Source organism: Nilaparvata lugens, chromosome 1, assembly GCF_014356525.2.
Source record: "Nilaparvata lugens isolate BPH chromosome 1, ASM1435652v1, whole genome shotgun sequence".
NCBI lineage: Eukaryota > Metazoa > Arthropoda > Insecta > Hemiptera > Delphacidae > Nilaparvata > Nilaparvata lugens.
Genome location: NC_052504.1, coordinates 55,889,223 through 55,901,814, shown reverse-complemented (window position 1 = coordinate 55,901,814; position 12,592 = coordinate 55,889,223). Strand labels below are relative to the sequence as shown.

The 12,592-nt window shown below is 36.3% G+C and overlaps 1 protein-coding gene across 4 annotated transcripts in view; it reads right to left on the bottom strand.

Moving 5' to 3' along the window:
* Positions 1 to 1,226: 1,226 nt before the first annotated feature.
* LOC111045398 (rho-related BTB domain-containing protein 1) overlaps positions 1,227 to 12,592 on the bottom strand; it is a 94,512-nt gene continuing 83,146 nt past the window's right edge. For 3 of the 4 annotated variants that reach the window (XM_039437259.1, XM_039437252.1, XM_039437265.1), the window contains 5 exons: positions 11,662 to 11,835; positions 8,275 to 8,523; positions 7,318 to 7,466; positions 6,247 to 6,601; positions 3,438 to 3,883 (listed from right to left, as the gene is read on the bottom strand). In XM_039437259.1, the coding sequence (XP_039293193.1) occupies positions 6,409 to 6,601; positions 7,318 to 7,466; positions 8,275 to 8,523; positions 11,662 to 11,835 (765 nt within the window). In that variant the 3' untranslated portion in view covers positions 3,438 to 3,883; positions 6,247 to 6,408. Of the gene's footprint in view, positions 3,884 to 6,246; positions 6,602 to 7,317; positions 7,467 to 8,274; positions 8,524 to 11,661; positions 11,836 to 12,592 lie in introns of all 4 variants that reach the window. The other variant, XM_039437255.1, reaches the window with a different exon arrangement.

Here is a 12,592-nt window from a genome sequence, read left to right as displayed (position 1 = left end):
TCTCAAGGGAAAAACGAGTCATTATGGGAAAGGAAAATCTCAGAAGATTTATCTCCCTGAATAACTGTCAATCACAAAATGTATCCAGCTATATAAGGAAAATTACCCAAATCTACCTGTTTCTCTCGAGTCATATAGAAAAATTTTCAATGGGAAGTTTAATATCTCATTCGGGTATCCTCGTACTGACACTTGTTCAGCCTGTGATAAATTCCAAGCCGAGATGAAAGGGTTGAATGCTGCGATCTCAAATGCTTCAACAGATGAAGAAAGAGTCAATTTGTCAAAAAAATCAGAACACTTACAACAGAAAATGAGCTACACAAATTGAAAGCTGTAACATTTTACACAAGAAAACGACTTGCTAGAAAAGAATGTGCGAAGAATTGTGAAAAAGATGCCATTTGTATAGACTTTGAAAAAACCTACCTACCATTACCGAACATTGCGACCAATGATAAGTTTATTACAAACGCCAATTATCCTTCTTCACTTTCAACATACATCACTTATCTAAACGTGATTCAATATTCTACACTTATGCACAAGATGTAGCACATAACGGTGCTAATGATTTGAACAATTATATACAGGACATTCTTGGAAAAGACGTACGATCTCTAACAATTTTTAATTTCAAAAACAAGAATCACGCCCTGTTCCTTTATCTACATTATGTTATCCATATAATTAATCGATTAGACAGTATCAAAGTTGTTTTTCCAATCCGAGGTCATTCGTATATGGAGTGCGAAAAGAACTTTGGTTTAATCAAGAAAAATACTATTGCGGAAGTGCCACAAGATTGGGTGAATGCCTTCTCAACAGCTAGACAAAACCCACGACCTTTCAAGGTGATCCCAGTTGAACAAGATATGATTAGAGACTGGACAACCTTTCTCAAAGGCAGATACAATTCAAGTGTCCCTTCAAAACTCGGCCAATCAAGGAAGCTATGGTTGAAAAAGAAGATAACCTTTTCCAATATAGAAACAATTACAATGGAGCTTGGACATCTGTGAATTTGGATCGCTCTCCTGGCGAAATGGAAAACATGAAAACATGCAGCTTGAGCCTCTCAGTGTAAATGAGTTCTATTGGCCTGATCCAGCATATCATGGTGAGTAATATTCCCTCAAGACCTCATATACCTATAGGGAAATTAATTTTTTTGGATATTCTAAGAGTTATATTTTGAAAGAAAAATATAATGACTTAAAAAGAATTTTGTGGTGAGACCACAAGGGAATACTTTTCCAAGTTACCTTTTAGAGAAGGCAAGAAAAAAAGTCAACAATTCAGCACATAATGGTGAGTAATATTCCCTCAAGACCTCATATATAGGGAAATTAAATTTTTTGGATATTCTAAGAGTTCTAAATTCTTGATTTTATTTTCAGATTGATTTCCCATTTTGAAAGAAAAATATAAATACAAGTTTTGGAATAATTTCGTGGTAAAATCACAAGGAATACTCGTTTAAGGAATTTGGAGAGAACAAAAAAAAAATAATAACAGCTATTATTCATATTGTGAATGAATAACTTTTTGTGTGAATAAAACAGTCATTAGTAGCTTTTTGGCTTGTTTTTGTTCACAGTACCATACCTTCATGGACTAACCTCGTTTTTTGCAGCCAAAACAAACTTACATCGTTTTTTCAGTGTAAACTGGTATTCACCACGTTCTTTCCGTCGAAAAAGTGTATCACCATTTTTTTATAAAGTTTTTTATAAAGAAAATGTTTTTCAACGAGTGTTTTTCAAAACCTACCTTTGAGCATTATAAACATTAAGTTTGAGTCTTGGAAGTTTATTTTTCTTATCCTGAAAAATTTACAAAATGTGACTTACAGCGTTCTTCCCGTGGGCTCTTCTATGTATTCAAATTTATATTGGGAAAAAGGCAAGAGATATATTGTCTCCTCCAAAACGCATTCCAGTCGTGGACTATCCCAAACAACTTCTATGAACTCTATTTATTCAATTACCATTATTTTGATTCCCAATTCATATCTTGTATCTAGCCTTTAAAAATGCCCTTTGCGTATCTTATTGATTGCAATTTTATTCCGTTTAAATCTAGTATGTTCAGAAAAGAGTTGTACATTTTTTGATAACTTCGGTTTGAAGTTAAGGGGGACCTGGTTATGTAATGTCAGTCTAGACGCATCTATTTTCCTGTCAAATTTCACTTGTCATGAATTTTCACCGTCGACGACACTTGAATATTTTTAAACAATGAGGTATCTCGGATTGTGAAAATTCATTATAAATAATCGGCTACATTAGAATATAAACATTTCAGTCAGTCCGCGAAGGACCAATAACTACTTACAACTATAAATAGGCTATGGAAATATATTAACATTTATTAGAATCTTCTTGATAGAACCAGAATCGCTCAATTAGATCCTATCATCCCAGTTAAATAATTGCTTTTTTTATTTGAACGATTGAAAACTGAAAAAACTTTAGGAATTCAATAAATAGTAACGTTTTTCGGTATAATGGTAACCAATTCCAAAACCATAATATATTGTTCAAATTCTCTTCTAAAAAACTTCAGTGTGCCTTCATTGCAATTATTCATTATTTTCACTTTCAGAAAGTTTTTCAGTAGTTAAAAGCAAAGATTCAAGTGTTATGTAACATCTACTGACAGTGAGATCGTTTTCAAATACTTATATACATGAGTAGTTGCTATGTTGCTATGAGTGGCTATGATGAGTTGAATTGCTATGAGTGGCTATGATGAGTTGAATTGCTATGAGTGGCTATGATGAGTTGAATTGCTATGAATTGGAATTGATCACTTGGACAATTTTACAACTAAATTGATTAATGATTGTGCTTTCCCTAATTTAAGGTTATGATTGTAAATATTGTGATGTGATGTGAAAGCCTGATAATTTAGGAAATTTGTAAACCACATCCTCTTTGCCAATAATTGTTTGAAAAATATTTTTGTCAATAATTGACTTCTTTATGTGATGTTCACTTCAATGGGACATCACTATCCAGCATGAATAACTGGCTTCATCGACGGCATAATGTAGATGCGGCTCTAAAAGTAACCCACACCAAAGCCCTAAAGCAGGAAAAAATACCGTTGCTTCTTCTGAGTGTGTTCACAAATGTTCATTCTGTCCAACTCGATAGTGCACTCCCCTCATGTGTAAACACTCCCATAAAAGCTAACGGTATACTCTTTCTGCCCAGAAGAGCAGACATTTATTGGAAAGCAGAGCTCAAGGGCAGTAATTACAACAGTTTCTAAGAACGAAATTAAGCCAAGTAATCCCCCACTAGAATCGTTCTGATGGGATCCTGCTATTGGTTGCTGGTAACCAATCGTACTTGGCTTCAATTGATTTGTGAAAGCCGGGCCAGACTTCCAAGCTTAGCATTTTTTTTTTTTTACTTACAAACAAAAATGATCTTGCTGCATGTCTGCTCTTCCTATGCTTTGAAAATCAATATTTTCAACTTATCACAGGAATCTATTGTAATGGAAAAGTACCATAACGTAGGAGATGTTCTATTACATACTATAAAAACGTCCACGTACAATATTGGCTTATCTGGAAGAACAGTTCAGCTCGTTTGCTATCTAGACAGAATACTCGAGTTCAAGACAAAAAATCAATTACCTAATTACTGATCACACAGTTCAACATTATGTGAAAAAGGCGTTTCTAGAAGCTCAACTTTAACTGTAATCATGAAGAAGAAATAACTGTGGCGCCGTCATTGCAAGCACTCACATTGCCGCAGAATACCTGCCAACCGTTTATTATACAAACTCTTTGGTTCGAAGTTGGCTCGAAGCAGCAGCAGCTGTCACTGATTCACACATTCCTGTATGAGATCGCGCAGATTATCTGTAACAAAGAAAAAAAAGTTCAACTATTTCTAGTTAAATTTTGAGAAAGCTTTATCTAAATCCAAAATCCGAATCCAAGAAGCTGGATTGCATTGGAACCTTTTCATGCAACGGTCTCCTTGACAGCATCCGTTCAGATGATGAACACACGTAATTGCTGTGATTATTGTTCCAGCAATTGAATATCATTCAGCAGATGCCAGGTGCCATACCATAAACTACAAGTATTGAAAACTGTGATGCAGATATCAATGAAATTCTTTCATATTCACGTTCAGCACTAAAAGTTTTATGAAGCTTTCAATTTGCGTATCGATAGAACAGTTTTTATTTTTTGAAAGTAAAAAAATCACATTACTTTTATCGGCATCAATCGTGAAGCTAAAGTAAATGAATTATTCTGTGTGCATGCGTACATGGAACGGTTTACTTGGAACAGATTCCATGAAACACGTTTCATATACAGTATATTGCGTTTCTCTGCTGTACACTTCAAGAGACAAGATTTCTGAATTGCATTTTTGACTATGGAGCCGTATAATATTTGGAACAAAACTGCTAAATCAAGTCCCCCCCACCACAAAAAAAATAATTGAGCTTTCATTACAGCGGACTTGTTCTGCCATGGGATGATCGGCAGTCTGGCCATACTATCAACCGAAAAGGTTCCAGTAGAAGGCCAGCCTGAACCTGAACATTTCATCTTCTAAATTTTTAGCTTTTCAAACCCCTCAACAGTGATAGATTTTCTGTATAAGTCAAAATATACTCAAGTCTATATAAGTCATCATATACTACAACCAGGAAATTGATTACAGGACTTACATCTGTCTCTTATATCTGTATCTATAAGGCTAGTTTCACATTCATTCGGTTCGTTACGTTTTCGGCAAATTCCGATAAGTGTGAAACGGTAATTCGGTTTGAATTCGGTACCGAATAGAAACCACATAGAACCGAACGCCCACTTGACACTAATAAATTCCATCAGGTTTCAATTCGTTTTCAATTTCTTTCACACACTTTCGGTTCGGTTCGCTTCGTTTTCGGCAAATTCCGATAAGTGTGAACCGATGATTCGGTTTGAATTCGGTACCGAATAGCAACCGCATAGCACCGAACGCCCCCTCGACATGAATTATAGGTTTCATCATATTCGAATTCGTTGCTAGGGAAACAGGAAAAACAAAGTCTTTTATACACACTCTTGCCTTTTTTGTTTTTATTTTAACCTGATATTATCTTGATCATCTGTTTCAAAATTTTCCAAGTCAAAATCATATGGTCAATTCATTTCTGTTAGTTCACAGGAACATTTTTTTCTCAATGAATAGTTTGCTAAAAAAAATATGAAAGATATAAATTAAAACTCAGGGGGAATTATTTTTTTTATTTTTCCACGAATATTACATGATTTAATCAATGGAGAGAAGAGATAAAGTAAGTTTATATACCATGTGTCAAAACAAGGAACAAATTTTCAATTTAAAAAAATAATCTTTCTGAACATCCAAAATTAACATAATCGAAAAGAAACTATTCAAATAATCCACAATTTTCAATTAACTTTAAAAAAATTTTTGTTCAAGAAAAAATATCTTACAATTTAGTTTATCTTATATTTAAATATACCAGCATGAACTGTGAAAATCCAAACACAGCTGTGTTTGAGAAGAAAATACCTAATTAGAAACGTACGAATTAAAACCGTGTATGAAAGCTTCATTCGTTTTCGGTAACGAACCGAACTGAACCGAAAACGAACCGAACCGAATGAAACCGAATGCGTGTGAAGCTAGCCTAAAGTTTCTATATCATTCTCATTAACTCTGTTAAATAACTTGAAAAACTACATCATCGCCATTTATATAATATAATTAAAAATTTTATACTTTTCTATTATCAAATTTTCCAAGTTTGTTATACTGTGTGTATAGTTGATTTTAAATTCAGTATCTAGTGAAACATTGTGGAAATTAATTCCAACTTACTCCTAGTATGGTCTTCTGGGAGCCGAGAGACGATTTAAACAAACATACGTTCTAAGGGTAGTTTTGTTGTACAAATGAATACTGAGTTGAATAATCACAGTGTGAATGAAAGCATTGTGAACTGGTATTCACGAGTCCAGCAATGGACAGCTGATAATATGGGTAATCACTTTACAAGCACACTTTGTGCCGGTTGTCCAAGAGCCGGTTAAAATTTAATCGTGATTAATTTCACGAGAACCAATCAGAGAAGCCATCTGTTCGAAAAAACCTTCTCTGGTTGTTTTTCGTGAAATCAATCACGATTACAAATTCAACGGCATTTGTGCAAGCGGGCCTGTATGTTATTGTTGTGGTTGTTATGACTGACCTAGTTGAAGAGATGCAGCCGTTTGACCTTGACCGACCAGAAGCAGAGCACGACAAGGGTGACGACGGCGATGAGTGCAGAGGCGAGCAGCAGACCTCGTCGCCAGGAGGAGGCCCCCCCTGACATGCACCCGCCCCACCAGCCACCCTCGGGCAGCTTGGGTCATGCGGCCTCCTGCGGCACCAGGGGCCCTCCCTCGGTCGGGGTCCTGCCACCCCCCTTGCCACCCGAAAAGCACAGACAGCCACCACCGCCTCCCGATCCCCCGCCACCGGCCCCCCGCTTGAAGACGGCGCGCTCCTCCTTCTCCCTCTCGCTCATGCACTTGTCGTAGTAGTCAAAGTCTTTCAGGTACCTGAAAAACAGTCAATATGAAATTATATAATAACAGCAAATTCAAGTTTATTACAACATAAATATATTGACAATAGTTTATTCGCAAATCAAATCCAGTCCAATGAAAGCATATACATTTAATAGGGACAATATTAATCTACAATTATATCAGGACACCAGCTTCTGATGAGCAAATTACACTAGGGAGACCTGGTTTGGGAAACCACTAGGAGAAAATTATAAGAGTGATTCAAATTGAATATCATTTTTAAGCCCATACTTTGTAAAATTCATTGCATAGTTAGTTATATTGTTTTGTTTTTGTTGTTGCAGATGATGCGCACTTGAGCTTTTTGATTGTGTGTGGGTAATGAAAAGTGCGAGGGTGATTTGATGAGATGATCAATCGTCTCAGCTATCCTAGCCGCCAATTATTATGCACAAATAAAGTATAAGCCAGAATATTTTACAGTCTACATGACGAATAACGGAATCCAATCACGATTCTTTTGAGTGAAGAATAGTCGATAAGCCAGCTTCTTACACTGAACTCTCCACAACAATGCTATCTTATGAATTCAATCTTCTTATTAAGTTCATCTTAAAATAGATGAACTGAAAAAAGAAAAATATGAAACAAAGAAAAATAGAAAACATTCATAAGGTTGAATTCGAGAATTGGGATTGGATAGGAGAGATAAAATTAGAGGTTAAAATGAATGAAAATGTACTTACCAAACAGGCGGCCACCGGTTCTCCGACAAATACTCCTGGTTTTCAGGATGCAGCGCCTTGAGTAGTTTGGGCGACATCTTGCACAGCTTGTTGTAATTGACACACAAATGGTTCATGCACCAATCGGCCAGCTGGTCTGCATTGTGCAGCTGCAGTACCATAAAACACAGCAACACCATTCATCACAACAAAATGCAACAAGTTTCCACTCAAACAATCATTAACTGTCTGTCTAATCAGTCATTCATTTAATATTGTTTTCATCAATTATTATTATTGAACATCTCAGGAATAAGTAGTCATCTATTTGTATTGTAATTCAATTGAAATCATTCACAAAAGCAAAAATGATGATACCTGGAAACCACGGCTGAAGAACATGCGTCATCAAATTCAAATTTAATTTATTGCCAACTCATTTACTGAATCCAATTGGATAAGGTAATATTGGATATAATAGTTTAAACATTTCAGAAACATGCTCTCATTGTAGATATACTCTAAATTAATGGGCATTCATTCATTTCTTATTTTCTTTCATCGTTTGTAATAACGTTTTCAATCAAATAAAATTAAAGAATTTTAATGTTAATTCTCAATGTCAGGTTCATCTGATCATCTCATCATGTCTTCTCCTCAAAGTATAAAATGATCCAAACCCTTCTCATCTTTTAGTGCTCGCCTTGTTGATGAAAATTTGCAAACTACACCTGAAACTTGAATTGAAGAAAATATGGTTCAGTTGGCATAGGCTGGCGAGAGAATAGGTTTAGCTATAGCTTGTATAAAAATGAGTTGAGACTTAGCCCTCCTTTCGAAGAAATTTCAGCGTTGTCAATTTGTATAAAACTGCGACTTTCTCAAATTTCTAATTTAACCAAAGAATTGTTTGTAGAATATCATTACCAATATTATCTTCAAAAGTAGTCCAAAGAACATATTTTTCAGTGCACTTACTTTGCAGGGCTCTAACAGCCGGAGACAATGCTCGACGACGTCTGCGTTGTCAGCGCGCGCCGTGCAGATGCGATTGAGCTCGTCGACGACCCGCCTCTCGACGAGGTTGACGAGGCGAGGCAGGCAGAGGCGGTTGGCCAACTCCAGCAGGTCGAGGCAGCGCGAGGGCAGCACCAGTCCGATGTCGTCGCAGTACAGAAAGCTCACCAGCTGCCGGAACGTGTCCGTGCGTACGCCCGGGAACAGGATCTGCACAACAACAACGCCAACTTGGTGGAGAGAGGAAAAAGGCAACGCAAATTTTCAATTCATTCTTCTCCTTGTCGGTGGGAAATTATTTTCCGTATATTTGTAGCTCGTATATCCTATTGTTCATTTATACGTATTCTACAAACTACAATATTTGTTTTTTTTTTTTCATTAATTTACAACGAATTTGACACATTATCTGTATCATTAAGAATAATAATGACTTGTATTGTGTATATTGCAACTATAAGTATTTCATTGTGTAGAATTTCAAGGAAGTTTGCGTTTGTTTGTTCAATCAGCCGACCATCTTTAGAAATTACCTTTTTTTAGAAATAAAATTAATATTTATTCATCAAAGTTATTCAGTTTATCACATCATGCTGATTAGACATATTGTGAGACCAAACTCTCCGGTCTTAATATACCGATGTAAATTTCTTGAAAGCATATGAAGGTGTAACCGCCCTTGATGGGGGTTGAAGATCCCTAACTACTTTGAAGGAGTCATGGGAACTTGAGTAACTACAACTATCGGCTACGTAATTCATTTCTAATTTATTAAGTAATCCATTTTGAAGCAAACAAAATACACTGACCATTCAAACAAAAGTTTGATTCTAAAGAAACTATACGACCAATAAGATTTTGCTAACTATAAATTTTACTACAACAAGATCATCTCTAATTAGGGTCTCGGTCGGGTGAAAATGTTTTATAATGAGCTAAAAATTCACAATTGTGGCTGAGCTCAACCACAGCTATCACTCCCACTGGTAATCCCAAAACACAGGACACTCACGTATCTCATGATGCCGGAAAACTAACATAACGTTTTGCAATATGATTTTTGATCGGCTCGGTATCTCGGTTGTTTAACGACTGGTTCCCCCTCACGACGTGAGTGTGGTGGAAGGCCTAAGGCCCTGCTGCTAGTGGAGCTGTGAGTCGGTTGTCACTTGATTGGGCAAGCGGGTCTGCAGCCAGGTGTGCAGTATTCCTCTGTGAAAATATCTACAGGCTATCGCACATCCGCCGTGTCCTTGCCTCGTGGAGCCAGCCCCCTCATCCCTAACAATTAGCAAATATCCCTCAATTTGCTGCTCTCACAGTCGTGCACACATAACTTAGCACAATCTTATTGTCGCTGCAATAATACTACTTACTCACTAAATTATATTTTCTCACTACAGAAACAGATACATAAGTCCAACTACAGAAATTATTATTCTAATATCAGAGTCCTTTCTCCTGAGAAATCTTAAATCTAAAACACAAAAAATCAATCAATACATAAGTAGGCTAATCAAATTCTATACATGTCACAAAGGGATGAATATAGCTAATCTAAACAAAATACTCGAAATACTAAAATATTCAATAGGCAATCAAATGTTCACAATAACCATAACAGAAAAGAAATTATTTTTATTATAAGGGAACATAGAAGAGAAAATTCAAACAAAGTCCATCATATATATGGGAAATAAAATTTATTTCCGTAAATAATACATTGAAAAATTATTAGTTTTGTAATCTACAATCAATTGTACAATTCAAGTCAAATCTAAATCGAATTTTTAGCATTATAGCAATATACATAGGCTACAGTTTACAATAAATGAAACTTGCATTAACAATAAATCAATAATAAATAAATATACAAATAAAATGAAATAATTGGAAATAACCCATAGGTTACAGAACCTGTTTGGGAAGAATGAAATTGTTCTTTTGAACAAGATGATTACAGTATGGAAAAGATTAGAACAAAAAAGATTATAGTAATGGATAGTAATGTAATGGATAGTAATGGTCCTTTATTGTCTGAGGGCATTTGACCTCCACAATACCATGCCCATCTTCTAATAATCCACCCGGCGATGCTGCCAGAAATGGAAAATCGGCATCAATGAATAGCCCACATTTCAAAATTTTTTGTCCAGCTATCTCACTAACTTTTTTTAGAGCAGCCTCCTCGTTCATCCTCCCATACTCCATTGCTGAACAATTTTTACCGCCCCCATACAATAGTTCGCGAACTACATTTTCACATCCGGTATTTGGCCTTCTCTTGCTTATTCGTCCAAAATTTGATGCAGTAATCCTTTTCCGTCTCTCTTCAAGCCATTCAGCGGAGTGATGCTGCAGGACAGTCCTCCTTTCCAACTGGTGACGTCTCTCTTCTGATAACACCAGTGAGGCTAAATTGATTGTATTGAAGGCTGATTGTACCGGAAACTGCTGATGTATTCACATCCATGGTGTTTTCGTTTGAAAAATTTGTCTACAGTGATTTCTTTTCATTGCACATTTTACACTTCAATGTTATACACGAATTTAATCCTATTCTTCGTTCTTTCACTACTACCATATCTTTAGAACCGCAATGAAATGGTAAGTGGTCATCGATTTGTTGAATTTGCACAATAAACGAATTGATGTCCACTATTCGTCTACCTTCTAATTTGGTGATGCTGCTTTCTGTTCTTTTTCTTTCTTCTGCACTGAAAAACAAGAAAAAACAAATTGTCAATAAATTATTGGTGAATAAAACATATAGGTCGTCTAACAAGCTCTAGAATGGAATATCTATTGCAGGAATTCACCCTTCATTCAATAAAAAATAACGTTTATGCCACACCAGATTGGAAGTAGTTGCTTTCTATCAATTTATCATTGTGAGGATTTATTTTCCAATGATGACCTATCCAATGATTTATTTCTGATGACCTATCACTTTCTCTTATGCGTGTTTTTGCGAACTTGATTTTTTCTGTTTTTTTCTAGATTTCTACTTACATTATTTCTGTATGAGTGTCGTAAACGTCTTTGTTTTCTGGACAAGTGTCACAGACATTGCTTTCTTGAATGAAGAAATTGATTATTCATATCAATGAAAGGAGAAATGCATTGTAATGCTAATTGTGTATATTGCAATGATTCGTGCTCAAATGTGAATAAGGCTCAGTATTTTTTTGTTTCATAAACTGACCTTTTTGTTTGCTCATCACCTGCACACAGGGACAAGAGGAGCATCCACTAGACCTGGTCATTAGTGGCAGCTACTAAGATAACGTTCATTGTCGATCTGAGAAGGGGTTTCAATAATGCGTATGTTGCGATTGGGCTACTGACCACTTTGGCGCTGCCCTCGCGGAAGTCGCCGCTGAACATGGCTCGCATCATGTCGCAGCGCGCCATCAGCATGGGGCGGTGGGCCGCCTGGCAGCCGTCGTCCAGCTGGAACAGCACATCTGAGAACAAGCCCTGCTGGCCCAGCGCCAGTTCGCGCAGGCGCATGCGTACCGCCTGAAAACCATATTAGCATTCGTATACGCACAGAATCAATGTGTCAACAGTTACAATAAGTCTAAGGCTGTTTACACGCCACTAACACACGCCTTAAGCTTTCCATCAGTAGTTGATTACTTACTTTAATGTTAGTCTTATATCTGTCTCTGTAGAGATTCAGTGGAGAGACACGGATTGTGTTTGTGGCAAGAAAATCTGTTTCACAGCTTCAGACGCGATGATGTTATGATTATTATATATTTAGCTCTGTACAGATTCAGTGGAGAGAAACGGATTGTGTTTGTGGCAAGAAAATCTGTACACAGCTTCAGGCTCGATGCACACACCGATGAAACTAGTCGCATGTTGAAACGACAAATCGTTTCCAGTGAAGCAAATCGATAAGAAACCAAGAGAAATGCATTAAAAACTCGTTTCAATGATACTCAACTGTTTGGATTTCATTGAAGATTCATGATTCGTTTTATTGACTATCGACTAAAAACATGTCATACTTATTGATCCATATAGATTAAGTCATACAAAGCTAAATTACATAAAAACGCATTTCAATGAAACGCTCTCATGCAAAAATATTCTAGTTTATGTAATAATGTAATTGTCTGATTCCATGTGATTCTCAGTTTCTTCTACACATTCACAGCTAGCCTGTAGTTGGTGACATTAGTTGATTCCCTATTGAGGGATGAAACCAGTAAGGTACTTCCCTTTTTCACGGGGTTTACAATCACCACAACAAAATCACATATTTGTT